Below are 27,239 nucleotides of genomic sequence, written 5' to 3'. Positions count from 1 at the left end.
CCATAATAGATTCCAAACATAGAAAAGTTATAGGTTGCCAAAACTGACTCAAATGTTAAAATTCTTGAGCAATTTTCCCCCACTCTGGATTGAGATTCAGCACTCAATTCTGATTATGATTATGGAAGGCTTTCTGGTATTACCTCTATGCTTAGGTACTACTATTAGTACAGGGCAGGAAATGGCATTTAAATAAGAATATTTCTTTGATGTGTATTAAAACTAAATACAAATAGAAATGTCTTCATTTATATTTATTTCTAGCATTATATACACGTGTTTTTGAGACTTACATGTGCCTCCATATGGAGGACTGTTTAGTTATTTTTAAAACTATTTTGGAAGTTCTGTCAGTGTGAAGCTCGTCTTTGTGAAGGAACTGGCCAGTGCTCATCTACTTTTGGTGTGGTTAAGAGGTAGATTGCTGTTTGAGAGCTGTGTCCTCGCACACTCCTCACTGATACTGGTTTTGCTGATCCACTGTCCTGAGTAGTGGGCCTGAGAGGAGACTTCGGGTTGCTGAAATACTCTGTAACAGGTATTTTTGGCTTGTTTCTTCTTAGAAACGACTGGGTCTCAGCCCCTGAAATAGGAAAAAAAAATGATTAAGACTATAATTGAGAGACTGAATATAGCTCTTGCCTTGTTTTATTAGTGAGTGGTGTGGGGTTAACAATAGAACGAACATGAAGGTTAGAGATTCAAAATCACTCCAAAGCCATAACAATCTATCATTTGTACCACCTTCACCTTCAATGAGAGAATTGTGCTAACATACATGATCTGTTTTCTCACTCTTAGAGGTTATGGTGAGTGTTGTAGACTATTAAAGATGTGTTCTATTTATGCTGGGGAACATTTGTTTAATGATACAAAGATGTGTTGTATTCTTTTATGTTGCATTTGTTTAAATGTGAAGCTGTGTTGCTTTGCCTGCCTAAAACACCTAATTGGTCTAATAAAGATCTGAACAGCCAATAGCAAGGCAGGACAAAGAATAGGTGAGGCTGGCAGGCAGAGAGAATAAATAGGAGACATCTGGCAAGAAGAGGGGAACTTGGAGAAACAAGGCAGATTTTGTATTTGAGATCTGTGGATATACATGACAATTGCTCTGTAATCATTAATGCGTTCTTGTTTTAATGCTGGGAGCTACAAACCTCCAGGGAGGCCACTGTTGGACTATTCAGGACCAATGTGGGCTTTCTATGATGATTGAATCTCTCTGGTCTAAACTGCAGGCTGGTACTGAGTTTCTGACGGGGCCACGCTGGTTTTCAGCCGCCTCACAGGATACCTGTTTGTGACTGCTGCAATCATATTTTTTTTTTCTGATTGGTATTCTTTATGGTAAAATCATTTAGGTCCATTTCAGTTAAGCTGAGCAGGGTAAGCCAGGGAAGTTGCTGTCTCTGTGTGGGTCAGCGACCCTTTTCAGAGAATGGGTGTGACTACCTGCAGCCCCTAATGTCCAGCTGTGTTGATTTTCAGTGCTTGGTCCCAAAGACAATGCTTTTTTTTTTTGTCAGATTTATCATATGCAAAATTGAGCAGAAGGGCTTTAGAAAAGTGGGATTGAACACACCTTCACAGCTTCCCTTGACTTGGCTCTAGGGGCATCTGATGCCCTCTTCTGGCCTAGCAGTTGCAAGAGAAAACAAAGTGTGAAGTCCGGGGCTGAAAGCCGCTCCTAAGCCTCACAGATTGTCCTTTGAAAGCTAAGATCCTTAGCACCTGTGTCCCTAAAGTAGTCAGTACCTACTGATTTCCTTATACCGTCTGCAGTCACCACAAACTACTTGCCTTGTGAGACCGCCCTATTGCCTTCAGATCCTTGACTTGACGTTCTAAATCAATTGGAGAAAGAAAAAGAATTTGAGAGATAGCAACAGACTATAGTGTCAGCAAGCTATTGGTGTCTAAAACATGCTGTTCCAACCTTGGTTTAAATTATGTACCAATGACTACTTTTGCGGGCCTATAATAAGCCACTTACTAAGAGGAAGTTGTCAGCTCTTACCAGGCCTTACTTTCTGACTTCACAGAAACTTAATGGGGCAGACAGTTAAAATGTATACTTTTAAAAGTGGCATTGTTTTTTTTATCATATTATTTCTGTGACTTGACATTTAATCCAACCTTTTATTTTAAACCAACAGAATTTTCTCCCCCGGCCTAAAACACATTTCTTCAACATGTTATACATAAATAAATATACGTGTGTTTGTTTTGTTTGTTTTGCTTTGGAGACAGGTTCTTGCTATCTTGTTCAGGCTAGCTTTATATTTTAAACTTTCAAACTCTTGCTCTAGTCTCCTCGGCACTGAGATTACAGGTGTTTACTTGGTGCGGGAAAATTGTCTGTATTCTGTCAATCATGTTATAAATAAACGCTGATTGGCCAGGCAGGAAATATAGGCGGAAAAACCAGACAGGTTAAGAAATGCTGCTCCTAAAACAATTCCCAAATGGCTTAGTGATTATTTTCTCTCTGAAACTTTACAGGAATATATCAATGAAAATCAGTTGAAGTGATTTTATTTTTATCTTCATTGCTTTACATTTAAATCCATGCCTATATAATACTAGCATTTAATAAAATATACAAAGTATGTGTAATGCTAATAATAGTTTCAGACTCTTTTATGGTTTACATGCTTAAAGGTTTTTAAAGCTCTTGGAGCTAGAAAGATGGCTCAGTGGTTAAGAAAGCTTATAGTTTTACAGAGGACCCAAGTTTGGCTTTCAACACCAAGAGGCTCACAACTTCGCTTGACTTGGCTATAGGGTCATCTGATGCCCTCTTCTGGCCTCTTTGGGTACTGCACTTGTACACACACACACACACACACACACAATTTTAAAATAATCTTTAGAAACCCCTTTAAAGCTTTATATTTTCTTAGATCTCTAGATATACTTTACCATTAGAGGAAAGGGAATTTTTTCAGAAGAGAAAGGTTATTAGCTATAGAACATACCCTCTGCCAAAACGAAACTGAGAACAACTTTGTTATTATGTGTGAAAATGAAAGAAAACAATTACATATGTGTGGTCTCTTAGTAGGTAGAGTTGAGACTTAAAACCTCAGCATGATTAGCAGTTGAAAGCTAAAACAAGAAAGTGTGACATCTTTCTGTACAGAGGTACTCGGGGTGACCTCCACGTTTAATCACCTGGATGGCTGGTGTCCGTCTCTAAGTCTGGTCAGCACTTTCGATTTTGCAGGTGTATTTTGCATCGATTTGGCTGTGGTGGGTGTTACAGTTATGGATTGCTTCCTGAGCTCTGCCATTGGTTCTGCTGGGGTATTTCTTCCATGCTGAGTCAACGGGTTAACCTCAGATAGTTCAGAATGAACCAAAGCTGATACCCACTCCTTTTCTGATTGGGGGAAAAGAGGTTGGAGAGCATGAAAGCTGCCATTGTTGTATTGACCAGACGTGCAGGGTTTGTCCCCTTTTAGGTCAGTAATGGGTTCATTATTGCACCGTTGTACATTTATGCAACTTCAGTTCATTCTTTTTCACTCCCCTTTCCCCTCCCATCTCTCCTGCCTACTTCTTGCTGGTCCACTGTGTACTATGCATGGATGCTCTTGCTTCCACCCCCCCCCACACACAAATATACACACTTACCTGAGTAATAACATCTTTTGTAAATGTGTGTAATTTATTAAATGTCACATTCTCTTAAAAGCCCCCTCCATAGAAAATTGCCCCTAAGCATTTTGTAATTAAAAAGTACTTTTGAACTCTATGGCAAGCTACTATTTTTCCAAAATGCCTCCCATTCTCAGAGAGTGCTCCACACAACGACATCACCTGCCAGCATCCCCTGGGAACATGTTCAAAAGGCAGATTCTTGGGGCCTGGGTAGGAGGTTTTGGCTCAGTCTGATGATCAGCTAGTTTAAGAAGAGCTGATGTGTGCTGTATGGATTGTCCTGCCATGGTGTTGGTATTTTAATGACACATACCAGGGACATCCCAAGAGATAACAGGCATTAGCTAAGATTAAATCATTATAGTTATTAGGATTTGAAACATGGAAGGCCATGCTGCCGTCATTCACACCAAAGGAAAGAAGCAAGCCTATGTTCAGATTTCACAGTAGTCCAGAAGTGTTCATGGAGAGTCCTGGGATATGAATCATGGAGGAGATGCAGAAACCAGCCTTAGCTGAGAAGTCATGTGCTGTGGGATACGCTCTTCTACATAGTAAAGATTTGTCACTCGTGTTGGTTTAATAAAATGCTGATTGACCAGTAACCAGGCAGGAAGTATATGTGGGGCAACAGGACAAAGAATTCTGGGAAGAGAAAAGGCAGAGAGTCAGTCACCAGCCAGACACAGAGGAAGTGAGATGAGAATGACTCTGAGAAAAGGTACCAAGCCATGTGGTTAAACATAGACAAGAATTATGCATTAATTTAGGTTGTAAAAGATAGTTAATAATAATCCTAAGCTAATAGGCCAAACAGTTTATAATTAATACAAGCCTCTGTGTCTTTCTTTGGTACTAAACAGCTATGGGACCAGGTGGGACAGAAATGGTGCCCAAACATTTGGCAAGAATTTCCACATAAAGCCTGAGAAAGCTTAAAAAATAGAAAGATTCTGGGCAGACAAGAACAGAGTCAAGTGCAGCTTCTTGGTAACTGTCTTTACTCCCATGGGCTCTGTTTGCTGGCAGCAAGCAGAAGTGTGGCTCCTTTAAGAGAAGCTTCCTGACTCAGTGTTAGCAGCAAGAACTCATAGCTCTTTAAAGAGGCCCTGCCACCAAACACTTAAATGGTGTTTATGAGCAGCCAGCAGCATGCTTCTTGGTGGTGGCATGGACCTAGAAACTCAGCAGAGTTGTGGCAATAAACAAGTTCCTGCCAATACTTCTGTCATAAAGCTAGACTCTCAGGAAGCCAAGGAATGGGCAGAGCCAGTTACCAAAGCTGCAGTTTTAATCCTAGCCATTCTGTTTAGTTTCATGTGGTCAGAAAAGATACAGTTATATAGTAAAGATAGATTTGAACAACAACAAAAACCCTCCTCTAAACGGTTTACAGTGTGTTTAAAAATATGTAGGCTTTGGAGAGAAAAGAAAAAGGATAAAGTCCTTAAAAAAGAAATAGAGTAAGAAAAAAAAGCTATGTAAAGATTGAAAATACACAGAGTCTGGATACTGTATGTTCTTATGTTGTCTTTGAATTGTTTGACTACTGAGGAGAGAGTAACAGCTGCTAAAAGACATTTAATTATAAATGCTGCTAGATTAATCTAACCTATATACTTTAAAAATGCCTTGACTTTAAAATTTAAGTCAAAAGATATGTTACTTTGGAGAAGAGGTTTTGCTTTTGTTTTTATGGGAAATGAGAGGCTATCGATTCATTCTTGCTTAAGAAAAATAAGGTCTGATCAAGGAAGACTCCCCTGAAATATCTCTAATAGGAATGGATGGCCCAGATGACCCAACATTTTAGAGCACCTTTGTTGCAGTTCCCTCTGAGTTCTACATCCAGAACAGTCTCAAGACCGCTACTGAGATGAACAATCCTCACAGAATACTCCAGACAGGACTTTACCGTAATCCCAGATTATCAGTGCCCCCAATCAGCAGGAAGTAGCCTAGAAAAATGCACCCACATTCCCCCAAAATTGATTATGGATGTTTGTCTTTGCTTAGAGTGTTGGTTAAAGCTTGTGAGTGGAGACTGTTTGTTGGTTTTCCAGTTGCCCATATCCAAATAATAACACAAAAACTGTATCAATTACAGTTTGGCCAATAGCTTAAGCATATTTTTAGCTAACTCTTACATCTTAAATTACCCCATAATTCTTGTCTATGCTAGCCACGTGGCTTGATGCCTTTTCTCAGTGAGGCATTCTCATCTTGCTTCCTCTGCATCTGGGTGACGGCTGCAGAATGAGCCTTTCCTTGTCCCAGAATTTTCCTATTCTAGTCGCCCTGCCTATACTTCTTACCTGGCTACTGGCCAACCAGTGTTTTATTAAACCAGTAAAAGTGACAAATCTTTACAGGGTATAAGACTATTGTCCCACAGTACACGTTGTTATGGATAATGGTCAGGAAGAAAAAAGGCTAAACAAGGAGATTAGAATCAGAGTTCTTATTTTGAAAAAAAAAGTGTGGAAATGCTGTGAGATAATGTTCTTTTTTTTGAGATAATGTTCTTGTACACTGTAAAGATTCGTCACTCATATTAGTTTAATAAAACACTGACTGGCCAGTAGCCAGACAGTATAGGTGGAACGACCAGACTAAGACAATTCTGGGAAGAGGAAACACAGAGAGTCAGTCACCAGTCAGACACAGAGGAAACAAGTTGAGAATGTCTTACTGAGAAAAGGTACCAAGGCACATGGCTAAACACAGGCAAGAATTATGGATTAATTTAACTTGTAAGAAATAGTAATAAGCCTGAGCTAACAGGTCAAACAGTATATAATTAATACAAGCCTCAGTGTGTTTCTTTGGGACTGAATGGCTGTGGTACCACTTGGGACAGAAACTTCCATCTGCATACATGTTTCCTATTTTTGTACTAAGTTTAGTTTGAGATACACTAATTGTTTGATTATCCAAATGCCCAACATAAATGCAGGTAGGTATACAGGCTTACAGGGACTCTGGGGAAATAATTTTGCCATATTCATTTGCAAACCTCAAGTATGAGTCTTCAGTTTGTCACATTCATCAGGTCAGAGCCTGCAAATGCTCATTTTAACCTTACCTTTGGAACTTGCATGAAGCAACCACTGCAGAACTTCTGCCAGAGAATCAGTATGTAAAATGTCACAGAGCTTTGACAGGATCTGCCAGGGAACACAAAATTAGGAAATAAATGGCACCAGGCTCGTAAGATTTCCTTCTCTTTCTGTAGAATTTCATCTTCCCAAATGTCACTCTAGGTACATGATACTTGGGTCTGTTGGGCTCTAGTTTGAGAACTCCATTTCCAACAGCACCAAGGGGAGTCTGTGAAAACATCGCCAGTCCAAGTGGTGTTTGCTGTTTGTCAAGCCATGGTTTTTAATAAACCATTCTCTTACTTTTATCTCCTGGTCCAGATAGTTTGGTATGCTCACAGTGTTTTCATTCCTATCCATCTTGGTGTTCACTGCTGAGGACAGTGAGCCAGCAGCAGAGCACATCCGTGGAGCCAGTAGTGGCTTTTTGGCTTTAAATTCATCCTATATCAAAGAGACAGTATGATTGGCATGCATTTTTGCACTTGTAATTTCTATATAAATTAACGAGAAGCACTTAACTTTGCTTACATTTTAAAATTACATTTATTTGGCTCTCTCTTTGTGAGTGTGTGTGTGTGTGTGTGTGCATAAAAGCAAAAACGATGTTAATAATTTTGAGTGTCCTTTAAACTCTACCAAACATTTGTGTCCAGAGACAAAGCCGATAGTGACATATTATTGACTTTGGTTGAAATGATTAAATCCCTTGATGAAACTCAAGATAATAATTTAAACAGTGAACATGAAATGCTTTTGCTTATGGGCGTTCCAGGCAGCAGTCAGCTCTGACCACATGAAATTTGTGCTGCACTGGGAAGAGTCATTTTACCACCAGAAGGCAGGGAGAAGATTCATGCTTTGTCTTAAAGAGGCTTAGTTATGTGAGCTGTACAATGTTATCCTCTTTATTAGCTGAATAGCAAATAAAAAAGCCGGTTGTGGGGTGGGCTGGAAACACAGTCCGCAGTGTAAGCAATGGCAACAACAAAAAAGTATGGGAACTTTGAGTCCAAAGTGCTACAAGCAGCCTTGGGTCTCAGTGCTTGCTCCAGGAAAGACTTTCCAACCGCCCTCAGCTGTGCCCAGTATTGACCAACACACCAGGCTAGTGAGGAAACGAGTCGGCTGGACTTGGCCAGAGCGACAGAAGAGCTCTTAGCTGTTGGCAGTCGCGAAAGCAAGGCTGTGTCAGATTCAGACCCATTCTTTATGAAAACTTCTCCTGCTACACCTCTGCTGCCCTCCAATTCTCTCACTGAACATAACTGAAATATCTGGTGGGAATTTTAAAGAATGAAAAACTCAGAATGTATACACAACAAGGAATTAACAGGTCAAAAGTAAGCAGGAAGTAAGAAACATAAGCTCATGAAATATAGTAGACATTTTTGCCTTGAGATCACTGTATGATAATGAAAAATAAAAACTTTTCTTTTTGACTACCTGAAACTGTCTGAAAGACAGATCTCAAAGCTCAGAGCACACTATGTTAATAACCTAAAAAAATCATAGTATCATCTCAAATGCTGAAAAATTGCTTGGCGAAATTCGCCCTCTACCTAATGGAAATAGAAGGAAGCCCCCTCAGTCATGTATGGGCATCCGAACAGAGAGAACCAACATGTACTTCAGACGGGCAGCCTGGATACTCTCTCTCATGAGCATCAAATGTAAGGCGAGGCAGTTGGCTCCCACTGTTTCTAGTTAACACTGCACCAGCGGTTTGGCCACCACAGTAAAACACAGCAGAGATGGGCAGCATACAAATTTGAAAACATAACAAAAAATTAGAATTTAAGCCTTGCCCAAAATAATATTTTTAAAAGAGATCTTGAAACAAAAAGGCAGGGTTCAGATTTAAAGAAAACATCTGTAAAACACTTGTAGTAAAGGATTCACATAGACTGTAGGAAGCTTTCATATCACAATCGCAAAGAGGTCAACAACTCAACCTCAAAGACAGGCAAGAGATCTGTACATCCACATCCCATAAAAGGTTACCTAAATGACCGGGAAGAAGATGGAACTGGTCATCTTCATCAGTTATGAGAAAAAGTCAAAACTAAAACCATGCAAGGAAAACGCTACTACACCCGGATCAACCTTGTGTGTCTGTTTGTTTGTTTTTTCTCTTTTTTCCTAATTTTCAATTTGTGTGTGTGTGTGTGTGTGTGTGTGTGTGTGTTTGAAGGCAGCAGTCAGGATTCAGCCTCCTTCACGCTAGCATGACAAAACACGAGTACACTTCATTTCTATTAGCTAAGAACGAAAACCAATCATTTACTTTCCAGGAGGAAGTGGAGAAAGGGAACTCTGCCAGGTACTAAGGAAATGGAAAAAAGAAAGCAACTTCCTTTAAAATGCTGACACTAAACCACTGTTAAGAGTCAGCTATTGTATTTGTGGGGACTGACCAGGAAGTACATGAAGACTTGTGTGTTCATCTTAGCTTTGTGAAAATGTGGACATGGCCTAGATGCCCTTCAACACGAGCCTGGGTTCATGGCAGTGAGACAAGCAAGCCCTGAGTCACTTGGCATTCAGAAGAATCAACATAGCAAAGGAGTGGATCTTAGAATAATCTTGCTGAGTGAAACCAGATTTTGAAAGAAACTTGTATGTGGCCTCATTGACATAAAATTTAAAAGTCTGTGCCACCATCGTCATTTGTTTTTGGTAGGGTGGGGCTCCTGGGGAAACCCTTGGAGCTGCTTACTCCTGACTCGGTTCTACTTTGCCAGTGGGTGTAGATGTCCTTGTCAAAATCCATCTAATTGTGCCTTTGGGATATAAACATCCTATATCATAAAGCTATACGTTAATAAAGCTGTAGAAATATCGTGAAAGAGACTTCTCAGAAGGATTGTAAAGCAGGGAAGTCTACTAGAAGTCAGTCAGCTGCAGACACCATTGATTACAAGTCAGTTAGTCAGCTGTAGGCAGCATTGATTAGACGTCGGTCAGCTAGCTGCAGACACCATTTCTTTACCTTCTTCATCACTAAGGGATTGTCGATGGAGGTTTTGAAGCATTCATTGGTAATTTTACATGGCTCTGAAAGAAATTAGGGAAATATTTAAATATCAAAGGAATTTCAATACATGCTTTAAGTATTAGTTGCTGAAATAAACTAGTCTATCCGAAGCTAAATTAAGATCATCTCGGGCCTGTGTGTATATAAAAGGAAACTCGTGATGGAAACTGTACTATAATAACATTATACAAGTGCATTTATGTTTTGAGAAAACTCTGGCTCTATTCCCAGTATGATAAGATGAAGACATATTGCAATCTAGCCTGCCTGCCTTCCTCCCTCCATTTCTTTCCCATCTCCCACCTCAGGCTCACACCACTACCCAGGCTGACCTGTGATACCCCTGATTCAGCTTCTCAAGTGAGTAAGACTTCGGGTCTCTTTCAGCGCCCTGGATAACCAGTTTAATTAATGCAATTAATTATATTATAAAAGTAGACTCTTACGGTATGTTTCTTATCCATGTGTCTGTCACTTCTGTTTAATAGACAGTTTGTGTGTTTTGTTTACCCTAAACACAGAAGATATGCACTGGGTTGGAATTGTATTTTTTATTTTATTTGTTTCTCAGCCCTAAAGTGGCATTTCATTTGTGTTTTAATAAGTAAAGCTCGCCTGAAAATCAGAGAGTAAAACAGCCTCACTGGTCAGCCTTACAGACCAGGCAGTGGTAACACACACTTTTAATCCCAGTAGCTACACTAGTTGCCATAGAAACTGGGCTGTGCATGCCTTTAATCCTAATGGTGCATGCCTTTAATCTCAGCCCTAGAGAGGATTATAAAACAGGAGGAGACAGCTCTCAGTCTCAGTCTCATTTTGAGATTCCTGGAGGCAGGATCACCATTTTCAGACTGAAGTCGAGGTAAGAGTCAGTGGCTGGCTGTTTGGCTTTCCTGGTCTTCAGGCTGAACCCCAGGATCTGTCTCTGAGTTTTTATTAATCATGCTTCAGCTTGACATCAACCACAGCTTCTCTCGGCGTCCTCTCTACTTAGTGTGTGTGTCCTCTTGAAGCCTTGCTCCTCTACCAGAGCCGAGGCTGTGCACTGTTTCTTCAGTACACAATCCCTGAAGTAGCTAAATTCACCAGTTCCGGCTGAAGAAAGATTGTTACCTTCAGATAATGAACACAGCATTATGGCTGGTGACCATGTTCAGGTAATGAACCCAGTGTCATAACTGGTGACCACATCCAGTTAGTGTTCCCTTGCTGGGAACAGAAACTAAGAAAAAATAAAGAGTGGTATAGGGAACTGAGCAAGGGGGGAACTGGGGTGCAAACATTAGTCTTGAGGTCTGGAAATCAGTGACAGCCTGACTTAGCCAAGGGTCACCCAGAAAGAGGCTCTTAATGACAAATTGTCTAAATCACGTTGACCTGTGGACAGGTCTGTGAAGGAGACTAACTTGGTTGGCGTGGGAAGACCCAGCCTGAAAGTGGGAAGAACCCCTCCCTGGCTGGGTCACTGAACTCTCTCACAGTAAAAAAACGGCTAGCTGAGTACTAGCTATGCATTCTGTTTGCTCTTGACTGTGGATATCACGTGACCAGCTGTCTCAAGCCCTTGCTGCCTTGATTTCCCCGCAGTGATGGACTGTAACCAAGAATTGTGACCTAAAACAAATCCTTTCTTCCCTAAGCTGCTTTTGATCAGAGTATTTCATCATAGCAATAAAATGAAACCAGGACAGGAATTGGGACCAAGGGAGTGAGGTCATTACTTTCATAAAGCCCTGGGGTCTGGAGAGATGACAGCTGGAGTAAGAGACCAAGATGCCCCTGCAGAGGACCTGGGCTCAGTTCCAGAGGGCACTGGGTGGTTTACAACCATCTGTAATTCCAGTTCCAGAGGATTCGATGTCCTCTTTTAACCCCTTGTGGCACCAGGCACACATATGGTACCCACAACATGCATACAGGCCAAACATTCATACATTAATAAAACAAATATGAAAACAAAAGCTTAAACAGAGTTTTGTTGGAAGAATGTGGAAGCTTTTGATGTATTGATCTAGAAAAGCCATTGCATGCTGGAGACAGTTTGATGGGCCAATGTAGTGGGATCTTGGAAGACAGTAAGCACCTATTTATTTAATCAACTACTAAAGACTAGACATTGCATGCAGTGTGGACTGGAGGGAAAAAGAAGAGGGTCACGAGCACAGAAGCCAATGCCATCAGGGCATGAACTTAGGGAGGTGACAGTCCTGTGGGAAAATGAACACACATTCCCATCCCCATTGTGTTTACTGGACCCCCCTTTGGTCTGTTTCCTACCAGTGTTGGCTAGCCACTCACGGCTGATATCTCTTAGCAAGTTTGTTAGTAATTTTTATCACCACAAATCCAACAGAAGTGTATTAGGGGGGACAGACTCATTTTGGCTCATAGTTTGAGGGTCTACAGTCCGTCTTTGTAGGGAAGGCTTGGCACTGGAGGGCGAGTGGAAATCAGGCGGCAGAGGGGATGGCTGTCTGTGCTCAGCTGGCTTCCTTCTTCTTTCCCTCTTTTTGTTCAGTCTGGGACCTCTAGCATGAGAGGTGATGCCACCCACACTCCCTGCCCACTAACATTCTCCTCAACAGACCTCCAGGTGTCTCCATGCTGTTTTAAATCCAGTCAGGAGTTGACATTTGAAATCAGTTATCACACATACCTTTCTAATAATAATAGTACTTGCTAGTCATGTCCTTACTAAATTGTGGTTAACGGAACGTAAATTGTCTATAGTAAATAACCTATCTTATCAGTCACTGCAGCTATCTAAGCAATTGGAGTTTTTTTTCCCAATTATTTGCAAGAAGCCTAAGAACATATTCCATTTCTTTATAGGGACTCACCAGACTGAGGTCTTATAAGACCTTTGTTTCGGACTGGTGCCAGTCCTCCTGCGGGACTCTCCAGGATTGCAGTGCTGGGAGGGTTACCAGATTTGGCTAAAGGCATCTCGTTCCTCTCTATGTGGCTAACCTGGACAGGGTTCCACAGCATTCTAAGTGGGATCTCATCATCATTCACAGTGCAGATTGGGATGTTGTTCAAACCTGGAGGAATAAGGATAACCATTTATTCGTTTGCCGACAAGCCTGTCTGGACCACACCCCACGGTTCGCTCCTAAAGCACTTACCACTAGCCTTATTAAATCTGTGTGCAGCTACTTGGCAGAGCTGCACTAGAATGTGAGCCTCGTGGATGGGCGTCTTGCCCCTTTGTTTACTGCCTCTTGCTAGTACCTACTCCAATGCCTGGCGGAAAGCTGGTGAGCTTTGCTGGTTGAACGAATGGCTGGATAACACAACCAAACATAAGGCTTTTATTTGTTTAAACTTCACACTTTACTAACAGTAACTTCCTAGATAGAAGTGAGAATTCTTTAAGACACTATCAGATGTTATCATTGTGTCTTAAATACTAGAATGGTGATTGGCTCAGGTACACAGTAAGGAATTACATAGCAAATTAAATATAGGCAAACTCACACAAATATATGTATTGAAACTCCTAGTTTCTCTTTTAATTAGGATTTTCAAAAGAAAGCATGGTTTATGTGTTGTGTATGTCGGAGGACTTCGCAGGTGTTGTAATAAGGAGCGGCAGGGCTGCGTCCCCAGCACGCCGGCCGCCTGCTAGCTTATGCCTCGAAATAATTACACGGACATTGTATTCTTTTAAACACTGCTTGGCCCATTATATCTAGCCTCTTCTCGGCTAACTCTTGCAACTGGACTAGCCCATTTCTAATAAAGTGGGTAGCACCCCAAGGTGCGCTTACCAGGAAGATTCTAGCCTACGTCCATCCTGGGTCGGAGTTTCATCGCGTGTGCCTCAGAGAGCAGAGCTATCGAGTCTGCCCCGGAGAGGGGAGCATGGCATCTCTGAGCACACTTCCTCTTCCTCCCAGCATTCTCTTCTGTTTACTCCACCCACCTATGTTCTAACCTATCAGGGCAAGCAGTTTCTTTATTTAATTAACCAATGACCTTCCTCCATCACACAGGGGGAACAGACATCTCCTTCCTACCCTGTTTCCTTCTTATTATTGCTTTGCACTTTTCCATATTCACACACAAATGTGCACACCTGGTAATCTTGTACCAGACAGAAATAAAAGGAAAGAATTCAGATTCCAACCATCCGAGAGTTAGGTAAGAGTTAGCCAATAAGAAGCTAGAGATAATGGGCCAAGCAGTGATTTAATTAATATAGTTTCTGTGTGGTTATTTTGGGTCTGAGCTGCCGAGTGGCTGGAAGGACCAAGTGGCCCACCTTACAACACACCTTAAGCTCCCCAAATGACTTCCCAGGCTCTCAGTACCCCCGTCCCAACACAAGCAACCTATGGGCTAATGTCTGGCAGAGAAGGTACCCACAAATGTCTATAGGCACTAGAACCTGACTTCTTGTATCTTAGCCCTTGCTCTTACCAGTGACCAAATACTTTGAGTAAATATTACAGGTTGTGTATAAGGGCTAAAAATATTTGAGTAGCTGAAGTCCCATCACCTTTGATGTGGCAAACTCGTCTGGGATGAGGCGTGTGCCTGACTAGGAAGTAGTTTTCATTTCTCGCCGTCACGTGACTGCCCTTGCCCTCCGAGTGCTGAGAAGACGCTGGGGATTTGAGGACCGGGTTCATGGCCTGTTGGTTTCCCTCTCCACAGGTGCAGCAGAGTTCTTGCGATCTAACTTGATTGACTTCACTCATAGATGGGCCAAAACCTTGAAATCACAGACTGATAATCACCCCAAGAAGACATCTTAGACATTCACTTGTCTATCAAATATGTTCCCATTTTTGTATTAAAACAACAAACAAATGAAAAGGAACAATGGGGGGGGGTCTGTTCTGCTGACAAAATCAAACTTTTATAAACTTTCCAGGCCTGAATAGAACATAAGGAAAAAAAAATCAAAGTACTTGTGAAAATGACAATACTTTTTAATTGTATTTAAAATCATTGTTGTTTTATGAGCAAATATTTACATGGTTATTGTTTCTTTTAATGAAGGAAATTTAAATTAGGCTTTTAAAATACTATATCTACAAAAGTGCTTTACATTAAATTAGCTTTATATAAGGAACTTTCATATTGTACTTTTAAAAAACCTAAATTTTCAAATTTATACCATCCTCCAAACAGATAATGCCACCTAAGAAAGTAAAGATGAAGGAATGACACTATATATCCAGCTAGCAAGTTGTATGACATTTACTAAATTGTTTGCAACACCCAGTATATTAAATGTTCTTTTGATCATTAATTAACACCAATTCCATACCACAGGTCTAGCGCTTTAAAATGTTATGGTTCTTGATTAACTCACAACCAAATAAGGGGGAAAATCTGGATCCAGAATATATTAAAGAATTATTTAAACATTCTGAAAATGACATACTATTCTTGGAGCTGGAGAGAGGGCTCAGAGGTTAAAAGCACCAGCACCTTTTTCAGAGGACCAGGATTTGATTCCCAGCACCCACATGGTGGCTCAAAAGCACCTATAACTCCAGTCCCTGGAGTTCTGATGCCCCCTTCTGGACCCTTCAGGCACTGCATGCACATGGCACACAGAAATAAACCCAAGGAAAACACCCACACCCATAAAATAAATAAATAAATCAACACACCAATGCAACTTTAAATGACATGCTGCTCTTGAAATATAATAAAAACATTTTTGATAGCTATAGTATATTTTCTGTGCTCTGAGTAAACCTCAGAACAGGCATGGCAAAGAAACATTTCTATTCCCATTTTTTTCTGGCCAGAATCAAGCCACCTTGTGCAGCTGTTACTCGGGCAGGAACACCACACTCCCACTCCCCTATCCCAGAACACACACCATGGCTGCCCCATGGCACCTTTCCTTGCTGGATTAATTTCTCCGGGTACGCACTTTCTCCTAAAGGTGTCCTAACTCCTCTCTTTTAGTGGTTTTCATGGTCACCCCACCCTCTGTCACTTTCTCTTTTGCTTCTTGAAATCATTCTCAGAGGCCCTCCCCCTCCCTATTTTTTGTTGTAATATCCCCTCCTCCCTGCTCCTTTGAATAGAATGTCTGTTTTCCCCACTATGATTTATTTTTAAAGATTTATTTGTTTGTTTGTTTGTTTATTTATTTATTATACAACATTCTGCCTCCATGTATGCCCAAATGCCAAAAGAGGGCACCAGACCCCATTATAGATGGTTGTGAGCCACCATGTGGTTGCTGGGAATTGAACTCAGGACCTCTGGAAGAGCAGCCAGTGCTCTTAACCACTGAGCCATCTCTCCAGCACCCCCACCATGATTTAAATGCCAGATGGTCACATGGAAGATGTGGTCCCACCGCAGGAGCACACATCTCAAATCATGGGAAAGCAAATTAACTATAAAGCTGCCAACTAAACCTCAGTGAGGCTTGTTAAAGTGGCACCTGTGGGTCCTAAGTTCAATCAAGTTAGCATCAGCCACAGAGAATGTTCTGGAACTTAACCTCCTTTAAATAATTTCTACTGAAATGAGATAATTTGTAAACATAAGAACATAAGGCATGTCATCAGACATGCCTTGATCTAACCTGATTTCTCATCTTTGTTTTCCCACTGTGTGCACACACTTGCTACATGGTATGAACTCCAGTAACTGCCGTTCATTTTCCCACAGAATAAATGTCTCTAGTCTATGACCAGGGCAGTGCTATTAGTACAAGCTCCTTAAAGATAAGTGACTAACTTTAAAAGATGACATCCTTTTCCTCAAAATGACTTACTTAGTTTTTATATGCCTTAAAAACTATATTTGAAGGTTTTAAGTAAAGCGTACTTAAAATGTTAGCAAATTATTCTAATGATGAATAAAAAAATTATACCTGAGGACAGTTTTCAAAGCAGGTAAATCAGATCTGTTGATGCCCCTCCAACCTCATATCAGGACTAGACTGAATATTTGTTACTTACTTAAATCTCAGGACTTAAGCTAAGGAGATTTTGCTGGTGGAAACAGCGAACTAATAATACCTTCAAAAAAGCCCAGCTGTGCCCCCCCAAGTTTCTCCTACTCTCACTCCAAAGCGCCAGGCACCTGCCTGGTTGTTATGTGATAACACACAGCTTAGCAACCGAATAACATTCTGGGAAAATTGGAGTTCCAGAACCTTGCACCCTTGCTCTTGGGCCTCTAGTTACCACAGCTTCATTAGCATAGCCCAGAACGTCTCTTCCAGATTTAGACGTCTGGTAGAGGTGCTGTGGACCTAAGAAAAGAGAAAGAGAAGGGGGAAAGAAATGAGAGCAACACTGCTCAGAGCTTCTCACGGTTCTGTTTAACCGACATACGCTATATGACACAGCAGCAGGGAGGCTGGGAAAGCCGCCCTATCATCGGAATAAAGAATCCTGGTGATATTCCGAGGGAAGAGGATGTCTTAAGGGATGGGGAGGAAAAGAAGAGGAAATGAGGAGGAGGAGAAGTAGTTGAGGAAGGAAAGGGATCAGAAATGGGAGGAGGAGATGGTGGGAAGGGGACAGTGGAAAACACACACAAAAACGAGGTTTGTATAGAAACCCTATAGTGAAATTTATTGCTTTGAGTGCATAATTTAAAATAATTAAGGAGAGAAAATCAGATGGAGAAACTGGGCGTGGTGACCCATGCCTCTACTCCCAGCATTTGGGAGACTCACAGGGATTGCTGTGAGTTCAAAGCCTGCCTGGATTACCTATCTCAAAAACCAGACAGCGCAAACAGGTAGAATTTCCAGAATGCTAATAGGTTTATCAGTGGTGAGCGATTAAAGGCAAGAAGCGCAGCTCTGTCTGATGTCCCGTGTTCTTCAGGAGCTGGGCTTCCCTCCCTTTGCCGTTTACTAACTGGCAGTTTGCTCGCTCCCTCTCACCCCTCCCACTGGCTTCACCCTCCCACCTGCCCACCATCCTTTTTATGACATCCGCCATGAGGAGGTCTTCATAGAGTTGGCAACAGACTGTTGCAAATCAGCCTCCAGAACCGTGAGCGGAATACACCTCTTTTCCAGTTAGTTGGTCTCTTATATATTTTTTTACAGCAACAGAAAAATGATGCAGAAAATACATTAAGTACGTTTATGCATGCCACATAAACAACTCAGTCCGTGGGGCATTCTCCAGAGAAGACTGATTGAGCACAGGTTTAAGCCAAAAGAAGCTCTTTGCTAGTAAGCCGGCCGTTCCACTGGGTGTTGGGAGTCCAGTGTTGCCCAGGGCCTTTCTCGGGGTGAGCTTTTAAGGACAAAACCCAAACCAAACCACCACAACAAAACAAAAACTAACTGAGTTGACATGCTTTAGTTAACAAGAACAGTTAGCCAGAAGCGGCACTACAGAAGCCAGAAAGCAAGGTTAGTACGTTTAGAGACTTTCCCCGGAACTGTGGGCTTTGATGGGTTAGGTCTTTGTTTTAGTTCTGGCAAATGGTGCCTCCTATGGGCTGAGTTTTCCAGCCTGAGCCCCGCTTTCATCATGGAGTCAGCTGTGCTAAGGTCTGGGGCCCACTAAGTTCTGGCACCCCATTACAACAGGAAAACAGATAAAAGTTGTGAATAAGGGTCTTACAGAAGCAAAGTCACGGAGATGCGTAACACACAGGTCTTCATCGGTGACTAGCAACGGGCAGCCTGAAACCGTCTGAGAACACCAAGAATTCAGGAGTGTATGGAGACCCCGGGACTCTCATCTACTATTACTAGAACTGTAAATTGGTGCGGTCACTTCTAAATCCAACATGACGCTCCGGATATAGTTGAAAGCCCCCAAACGCCACCTCAGCTCCAACATCTCCACCCATGCGTAGTCATTTATGGACGAAAATGGCGTAGATCAAAAGTAGAGTGATTCTTCCCTGTCCCCAGTTTTGCAGGGAATTTAGGAAGGACTGACTTAGAGGAATCTTTTCATTTCATTTCTTTTCTGTGTCTAGCAACCTTTATAATTGACTTAAAAAGTGGAGAGCGACTGAGGAAGATAGCCAACATTGACCTCTGGCCTCAGCGCATGTGAGCACCCCTCTGTGTGCACGTGCTCCCCCTCCCTCCACCTGTGCACACACAGAAGTGCACACGCGCGCAGGGAGGAGATGTGTGACAAAGAAAAGGAAGGAAAGGGGCCCTGCCATTCCCTGCTTATTAAAAACAACAGCGGCTTTCAAAGCTGTTGCCCGTCTTAGCTTCGTGGCTGTAACTGTCAAATGTACCGCTAGATGGCGCCAAGGGCTGTAGTATGACAGACACCACTGTCTAAAACTAGGGCAGAGAAAAGGGTACTTTCCGAGAAGGATCTTGCTGTGGCCATTCAGTTCCATAAATAATGCACCTCTCAAAGACGAAGGTGTCAACGAGGGGTTATGTACAGGCCTTGCATTAAGCCGCTGGGTCACCAGAGTTGATGGTGGACACTCGTGCACAGAGGTTTTAGCATGGATGGCCTTTTCTTGCAATGTTCCTCCGCGCTCTCTGGCTCCCTCTTTATTGAGATTGAGCTGCAAATGTTCACTTGCAGCGGTTCAGGATCAGCAGAGTGAACAATTAGTCCCACGAAAACGCCTTACAGACCCAGAAGTGCTAGAGAAATCTGAGCTGACCATTGAATCACGTGATTACTCCTGAATGAGAACGCTGGGAAGGGTGATTCTCAGACTCAGACCTGGGTATAACAAGGGGGTCACTTAGGGACTTTTTTTTTTAAATAGGATATTCTACAGATATATGGGTGGAATTCCCTCTCTGTGATAGTTCCATGTTTACTGAATGAGTGGATGGATGGATAGATAGATGGATGGATGGATGGGTGGATAGATGGATAGACAGATGGATAGATGGATGGGTGGATAGATAGATAGATAGATAGATAGATAGATAGATAGATAGATAGATAGATAGATAGATAGATAGATAGATAGATAGATAGATATGGATGGATAGATAGATGGATGGATAGATGATGGGTGGATAGATAGATAGATAGATAGATAGATAGATGGATGGATAGATAGATAGATAGATGGATGGATAGATGGATACACAGATGGATGGATGGATAGATAGATAGATAGATAGATAGATAGATAGATACATAGATAGATAGATAGATAGATAGATAGATAGATAGATATGGATGGATGGATGGATAGATAGATGGATGGATAGATGATGGGTGGATAGATAGATAGATAGATAGATAGATAGATAGATAGATAGATAGATGGATGGATAGATAGATAGATAGATGGATGGATAGATGGATACACAGATGGATGGATAGATAGATAGATAGATACATAGATAGATAGATAGATAGATAGATAGATAGATAGATGGATGGGTAGATGGATACACAGATGGATGGATGGATGGATGGATAGATAGATAGATAGATAGATAGATACATAGATAGATAGATAGATAGATACATAGATAGATAGATAGATAGATAGATACATAGATAGATAGATAGATAGATAGATAGATAGATAGATAGATACATAGATAGATAGATAGATAGATAGATAGATAGATAGATAGATAGATAGATAGATGGATGGATGGACCGTTGGATAGGTTAGGCCTGGGAAGTTAGTACTGGAAAGTTCATCCTAGGTTAGGCCGAGGCTCAAGTCACCCGCCTCTGCAAGCTCTGCCTCATGGGATTAAAATAACCATTCTCATTTCAAATATCCTGTTCCTGGCAGGGAAACAGCTTTCTGCCTGTTGTAAAGGACTTACTGAAGCCGGTCTGAACTGTGTGCTTAGGGATTATAGGCTGATGTACCAGATGTCACTCTGGGCCAGCATAGTGTCCTCCTGAGCACCTTTCGCAACCTCATCTTTTCCCCACTGGGTCCCTCAGGGAATCTCTTTCACAGAAGCTTAGAGAGAAATCACTCACTTGCTATGGTCAGCCAGAATCCAACTCACACCTGTTAAACCGTGTGCCAGACTTCTTAGGACTAACTTCCCAGGACGCTTATCCCTGGCCTAACCCAGTACTAACTTCCCAGGACTAACCTGGTACTCAGCCAGAATAACTTCCCAGGCCTAACCTAGGACTAACTTCCCAGGACTAACCCAGTACTAACTTCCCAGGCCTAACCTAGGACTAACTTCCCAGGACTAACCCAGTACTAACTTCCCAGGCCTAACCCAGTACTAACTTCCCAGGCCTAACCTAGGACTAACTTCCCAGGACTAACCCAATACTAACTTCCCAGGCCTAACCTAGGACTAACTTCCCAGGACGCTCATCTCTGGCCTAACCCAGTGTTAACTTCCCAGTACTAACTTCCCAGGCCTAACCTAGGATTAACTTCCCAGGACGCTCATCTCCGGCCTAACCCAGTGCTAACTTCCCAGGACTAACCTGGTACTCAGCCAGAATAACTTCCCGGGCCTAACCTAGGACTAACTTCCCAGGACTCACCCAGGACTAACCCAGTACTAACTTCCCAGGGCTAACCCAATACTAACTTCCCAGGCCTAACCTAGGACTAACTTTCCAGGACTAACCCAATACTAACTTCCCAGGCCTAACCTAGGACTAACTTCCCAGAACTAATCCAGGACTAACTTCCCAGGCTTAACCTGACTGAAAGCATCACGTGGTTCATATAAGCGTATGGAGTTAGCAGCTCCCTCTCACCCCTGCCTTTATCTCTGTGTTTCCATTTCCCCATGCCTAACCATGGTCTGAAAATGTTAATGAGGCGATTCCTACAATGAGCCAGTGAGTGGCTTCTCTGCCCTTTGCCTCCTGCCAGCTGCAGGGGGAGGTAAACCCACGCCAGAGTGGTTTCACACTTTCCCACTAGCTGCCCAAGGAAGTAAACCCCTGCCAGAGAGGCTTCACACTTTCCCGCCAGCTACTGAGGGAGGTAAACCCCTGCCAGAGAGGCTTCACACTTTCCTGCCAGCTACTGAGGGAGGTAAACCCCTGCCAGAGTGGCTTCACACTTCCCACTGCATGTTTGATTTGCTGCCTGTTGAATACAGCTGTTTGAATTTGGTAAGAAAATTTTCTCAGCAAATGCTAACTTGAGGTCTTGATAGGGCATCCTAGGCAAATTTAAACAAATGAAAGATGTCATAAAAAAATGAACAAAGGAATAGTTTGCACTGTAGGCTATTCCCTGGTTAAAACCATAAGGATTCAAGGCTGGTGCAGCAAAGAGCATCTTTAGTGCCAACGCTTGGGATGGAGAGGCTGGAAGATTGAAAATACAAGGTTAGAGATCCTGTCTTCAAACAAACAAGGAGTTAGACTTAACACGGGCTGATAGACTCTCACTTAAGACTGCCACTTAAACCGGGTTGTCTTTAGACTATATATAATGTGATAAACAGCGTTTGACCACATGCTTAAAAGGCTTTGTGAGTGTTGCCTGGGGTGTCCAGTCCCTAAATCTGTCATGGATACCTCTTGAAGAACTTGGACAGACAAGTCTCTAATGATTCAGCGTGACTGTACTTCACAGCACCTATGTATGGCCTTGGCCACCCACTCCTGACATTATAGGATGCCAGACACCTGCTCGCATGCTGTCTCCTGGAAAGTAAATCCTGAGGGTTTTATCTGGACTCTTTGGTACCCTCACATGGACACATTAGTGTGTCTTCTGCACTAAGGGTCCACGATGCTTGGCTTAGTTCTTGTTCAAGCATTGCCCTCTCACCTCTGCCTTCGTGAAGTACCCCAGAAATACCCTTGTGGATTTTTGAGGTTCTCCCTCTTTCTCTCTTCAGGGCAGATTCTCCTTTGTCCTGTTCTGAATTTCTCCTTCACTGAGTCACGTGGGTGCAGCACCTAGTCTGCTTCTGCACCTGCATGTTCTCACGCAGCATGCTTACAAAGACACCGATTGTTGAATTTGGGTCCAACCTTGATCAAACACGACTCCACTTTAATGTCTTAAATCGTACATACAAAATATTTTCTAGCAGTATCACAGTCTGGCAATCAGCTGGATATGAACTTGAAGATTGACTTTATTCTACTCAGTATACCCCCTCTCTTTCTAGCAAGTTCTCAAAACCAAACCAAACTAGACCAGGAGACAGTTATGAGATAGCATTCAACCTTTGGTTTTTCTTTGTTTTGGATTTTGTTTGTTTGTTTAATTTAGCCCATACTCTCAGCCTTTACTTCTGAATGCTGCAGCTTTTTCTATCTAGAGAGAAGAGAAGGACAAGTTAACTTTGCGTCACTTGTAAACACATTAAAAGTGAACAGTTTAAGAAGAGTCACGTGAACGGAAATCACTCAGTGCACCAGGTGATGCTCAGTAACGGTAGCCGCCGCCTGCTGGGAAGTTTCCTGAGTCACCAGCCATAATAAAGCTAACACCTGTTGATCAGTCGCCACCTCTGCCAAGTGGCCCCTAGGTTCTGTCTCTTCAGTTCTTCTCACAACGCTATGAATGATGTGCTATTACCTTCTTTTCATAGATGAAGAAAATGAGGCTCGCAGAAATAGGGTACTACATCAAAAATTATAGTATGTTTAAAAGTGGGACAGAGTCCCGAGACTGCACTCTGTAGCGCTACTGAGTATTCTCTGGATATAAGAGGAATCTTCTCCATTCGCAGATGAAAAAAATCAATGTAGAGAGCAAGAAATCATTTTCCTGGTCTCACATCCGGTGAATCCGAAATGCAAACCCTGGTTTGATTTCACGTGAACCTAGATTCCTTTTGCGACACCTTTCGGTTTGACTCAGCAGGGTCCCAGATGATGGCGGAAATGAGGGCAAGAGGATGGTTGGCCCTTTGAAGGCACAGCAGCTCACAGGAGGAGGAGGAACAACTGTGGAGAAAGGCATGCCTGTAACCCCTGTCAGCCTCTCTGTGCCTAGTTGTGCAGGAGTCTTCACTGAGCCACTGTGAGAGAATGCACACGGGTGAGCAGGATGACACCGGCTTCACACTTATGATCCTTGTATGTGGGGTCTCCAGGTTTTCACCAGGGGCTTTGTTCACTGATAGATGGAATTCCTCTTAGGATTCAGAACACTTCTCTGTCCACAGCTCCTTCCCCCGGTCTTTCCATTTTATTTTATTTTTTATCCCCCCATTTTGCTTAGATATTTTTTTAAACATTTCAACAATCCACTCATGTCCCAGGTCCTTGAGGTAGCTCATCATTGCTTTTCGAGATTATGTATGAAGTTGCGTTTCAGTCTCCATCTTCAAAATAAATATTACTTGACTTGTCGGGGTTTCAGATTAAATTAGATAAAGGTTTAATGAGCCAGGAAGTGTTACATACCATTGGTCGAAGAAAAATTCACAAAGTCATAAGGAAAAATTTTCCGCTTGACTGAGGTTATTTCCAAACACATCACTTCAGATGTAAGAAAGTCATCTCTCCTCTTCACACACTGCAGAAATTTGGGCCTAACTCTGGCTTTCAAGAATTTCCCTGATATAAAATCTCCTATGCCATTTTCCCAGAAAGTATTGGAATGTCTCCAAAATCACCACAGATGAATGCCAAAATTAATATTTCCAAGACTAGGTCTCAACTGTGAAAATGAAGCCACCATCACCAAACCTAACCTCATCAGACTGTACAGTAACTTGCTTTTGTCTCGTTGATGCATTCTTCCATTCATTCTGTGTGTAGCCTTTGCTAGCTCAGAATCATGATAAAACAGGCTAGTCTCAAACTTCAGGCCCTTCTGCCTTTGCCTCTCTAGGAGGTAGGTGAGCAGCACCATGCCAGGCCCACTTCTAATGACAAGAACAGATTTAACACCGCTTGGGCATAGTTAAACCGTGTTTATGCCTGAACTTGAAGGTTTTCTATTTTGAAATAATCCAGAACAGACCGCGAACTTGTCCTCAGCTAGGACTTCAGGTCCCAACTTGCCTCCAGCTCTCTCTCGTTAGGTAACAGCAGGTCCCGCTCTCAGTGAAAACTGTGTGCCATTCACAGCAAGCTTGGAGGTCACCTCCATCTTTTGGTAAGATGACTACTTAAGTCAGAGGACTTTCCTAAACACAAAGTTGACATCAGTAAAAGGGGTACGAGCTCTTTGGTAAAATAAAATTTCAGCAAATGGATAGTATAGCTTGCTGAGCGAAATGAAGATAGACCGGAAAGATGTGGTTACTCTGAGTCTTTAATTACTTAGGATTTTATTGAAGGTTAAGGTGGATCAGGCCATCTCCACCCATCAGGGCCTGGGGGAGATAGTTTAGGCAGTAAATCATTTGCCTTGCAAGCTTGACCTGAATATGGGAGTTTGTATTATCAGCACCCGCATCAACACTTAGAGGGCAGGGTGGCGCCCAGAGTGCGGGAAGGTAGAGACGGGAGAGCCCTGGAGACAGCTCACAGGTAGCCCAAACATGAGCTCCATGGGGTTTGACAAGTGGCCTCATCTCAACACGTAGCTGGAGAGTGATCATGGAAGACACATGCGTGTGTACACGCATGTGCCCTGAAGAGAAAGAGCCCCCCCCCCCACAGTGGAGTTCTCTTCCCACCCTTTCGTCATAACCTGAGGTGTCCTACAAAGGCCCTTAGCCCATTTAGCCCCTTCAAAGAGGGATGTTGGGATACAAACAAGTATTTTCTATTTTTTCTCCAAGGCAGTCTCCAGCAAATTCATTTCTCTTCTCTTCATTTCGATCTCCCAGCTTTTTGGCAGAGAGCTCGCATGAACCTTAGTCGGTGGTTACAACACTCTCAGACTGGAGTAGTATTGCTTGCCACCGTGGTTGGTCTGGGCGGTGCACGCTAGAAAGGCCAGGACAGCAGTTAGAACACACAAAACCAGCTCTCATATAACCTTCTTTCAGTTAAAGGCGAATTATGGGAAAATTTTCCAATTGATTCCACGAGAAATCACATGAAGCCGCTGGGTAGACCAGCAAGAGCAGAAAGAGCTGACTCATGATGACAGCAGAGTTCCTGCTCTTAGAAGGTCCAGAGAACAACGGAGCTTGGATGAGATAAAACAAACGGTTCGATAGTGTTGTGGGGTTTGCGCATTTTATAAAGTATGGGGAAATCTGTGCTTCTCTTCCTCTCTGTCTCCATATTCACGGTCCTTGTAAACGATCTCATATATCAGCATATATTAGATATGATTATTTTTAAGGAGTTGGACCCTCAGGGACCTTCTGCTTTATCTTCTGGGATATTTCAGGCTTCAGGGGCATCCCCAAACAGCCAGATATGGCAGCGCTGGTGAAAGTCACATTGACCTCTGTAGGCGTGAGTCTACATGAGAGCCGTCCTTGCTCCCTTCATCATTTCCAGTAATCAATTCGTGTGTGGATAATAGTGACATCAGTCCTCCCTCCCCCAGTGTTGAAGGAGTTTAGCAGAGTCGCTGTACGTTGGGAAGAAGTTGTTTTCTGTAAGTACATTGTGAAGAATTGCGGAAAACGGTAAAGAATCCTTGTGGGAAACAGTCATTGTTTTCCATGACTGTACAATTGTTTTTCTGAAAGGGCGTTGCAGCCTTCGCATGACTTTGGTCACAAGAAGCCTCTAAGTTGTTAGGAATATTCCTAACGTGAGCCCTCTGCCGACGCAAAAATCCCAATCAAGCCAAAGCACAACAAGTCAAATTAAAGAATATCCAGGTTTAAAGGGATTGCTGTGCTCTTGGGTGGCCCTGAAGGGAACTGGGAAGCTGCAGATGCGACCGTGAGGGGGTGCCCACGAAGGCACTCTCAGGGGAGCAGTTTAAATAGACTGGGGGAGTGGTCAAGGTTTGGCAGGCACAGGGGGTGGGGCCTCCAAAGATGGAGGCCAGAGATGGGGACTTACACAAGGCTCTTGGATTATTGTGTATAGCAAACAATACACAATAAAGGGCTAAAGTCATGTTGGCACATGAAGCTTTCCTGTAGAGAGACACATAGATTAGATTTGGGACCTTGGTGAGGAAATACTTTACCCACAAAACAACTTTGCAAAACAATCAATAAATTTGCCTTTGCACAATTGTTCGGGGTTCAATTTGTCAGAGGCTGGACCTTTCTGCTACCACACAAGCCTTAAAATTTCATCAACCAACCCACAGCAACACAGAACACCCTGACACCCCAAAGTGCAGGACTTTGCTCTGAGCTGTTACTTGCAAGAATGACAATTACTTAAAAATTATCTTGAGTTGAGGATTGAAAATTTCTTCTCTATTTCAAGAGAAAGCCCATCTCAAAGGTTCATACACCTTTCTGTGTTCATGATTCAGAAAACAAATGAAGTACTTCCCTTTTCTTCTAGAAGTCAAAGGAACCTCTTCTAAAGCAAAGACTCGTCTACGTAAAACAGGTTAAAACAGAAGTGGGCACTTTAATGAGTGGTGTAGACTTCTGCCACCCCTGTTCACCATCCACCATATAATTGTGGCCCTAGGTACTGTAGGAAGGGACTCTGCATAGAAACTGAACCTCTACAGTGAAG

At 42.5% G+C, this 27,239-nt stretch overlaps 1 protein-coding gene across 1 annotated transcript; it reads right to left on the bottom strand.

Moving 5' to 3' along the window:
• Positions 1 to 321: 321 nt before the first annotated feature.
• Positions 322 to 18,615, bottom strand: C7H4orf17 (chromosome 7 C4orf17 homolog). Its single transcript, XM_075979166.1, has 10 exons — positions 18,540 to 18,615; positions 16,949 to 17,047; positions 14,312 to 14,527; positions 12,648 to 12,851; positions 9,760 to 9,824; positions 7,071 to 7,211; positions 6,752 to 6,833; positions 3,178 to 3,385; positions 1,804 to 1,847; positions 322 to 583 (listed from the first exon to the last, which is right to left on the bottom strand). Exons 1-10 carry the CDS (start codon positions 18,613 to 18,615, stop codon positions 351 to 353), a joined length of 1,368 nt encoding a protein of 455 aa, XP_075835281.1. The 3' UTR covers positions 322 to 350.
• Positions 18,616 to 27,239: the final 8,624 nt, after the last annotated feature.

The sequence above is a fragment of the Microtus pennsylvanicus genome, chromosome 7, assembly GCF_037038515.1.
Source record: "Microtus pennsylvanicus isolate mMicPen1 chromosome 7, mMicPen1.hap1, whole genome shotgun sequence".
NCBI classification, from domain to species: Eukaryota; Metazoa; Chordata; class Mammalia; order Rodentia; family Cricetidae; genus Microtus; species Microtus pennsylvanicus.
Note: the sequence above shows the minus strand (reverse complement) of the source record. Positions and strands in the feature narration are given on the sequence as shown.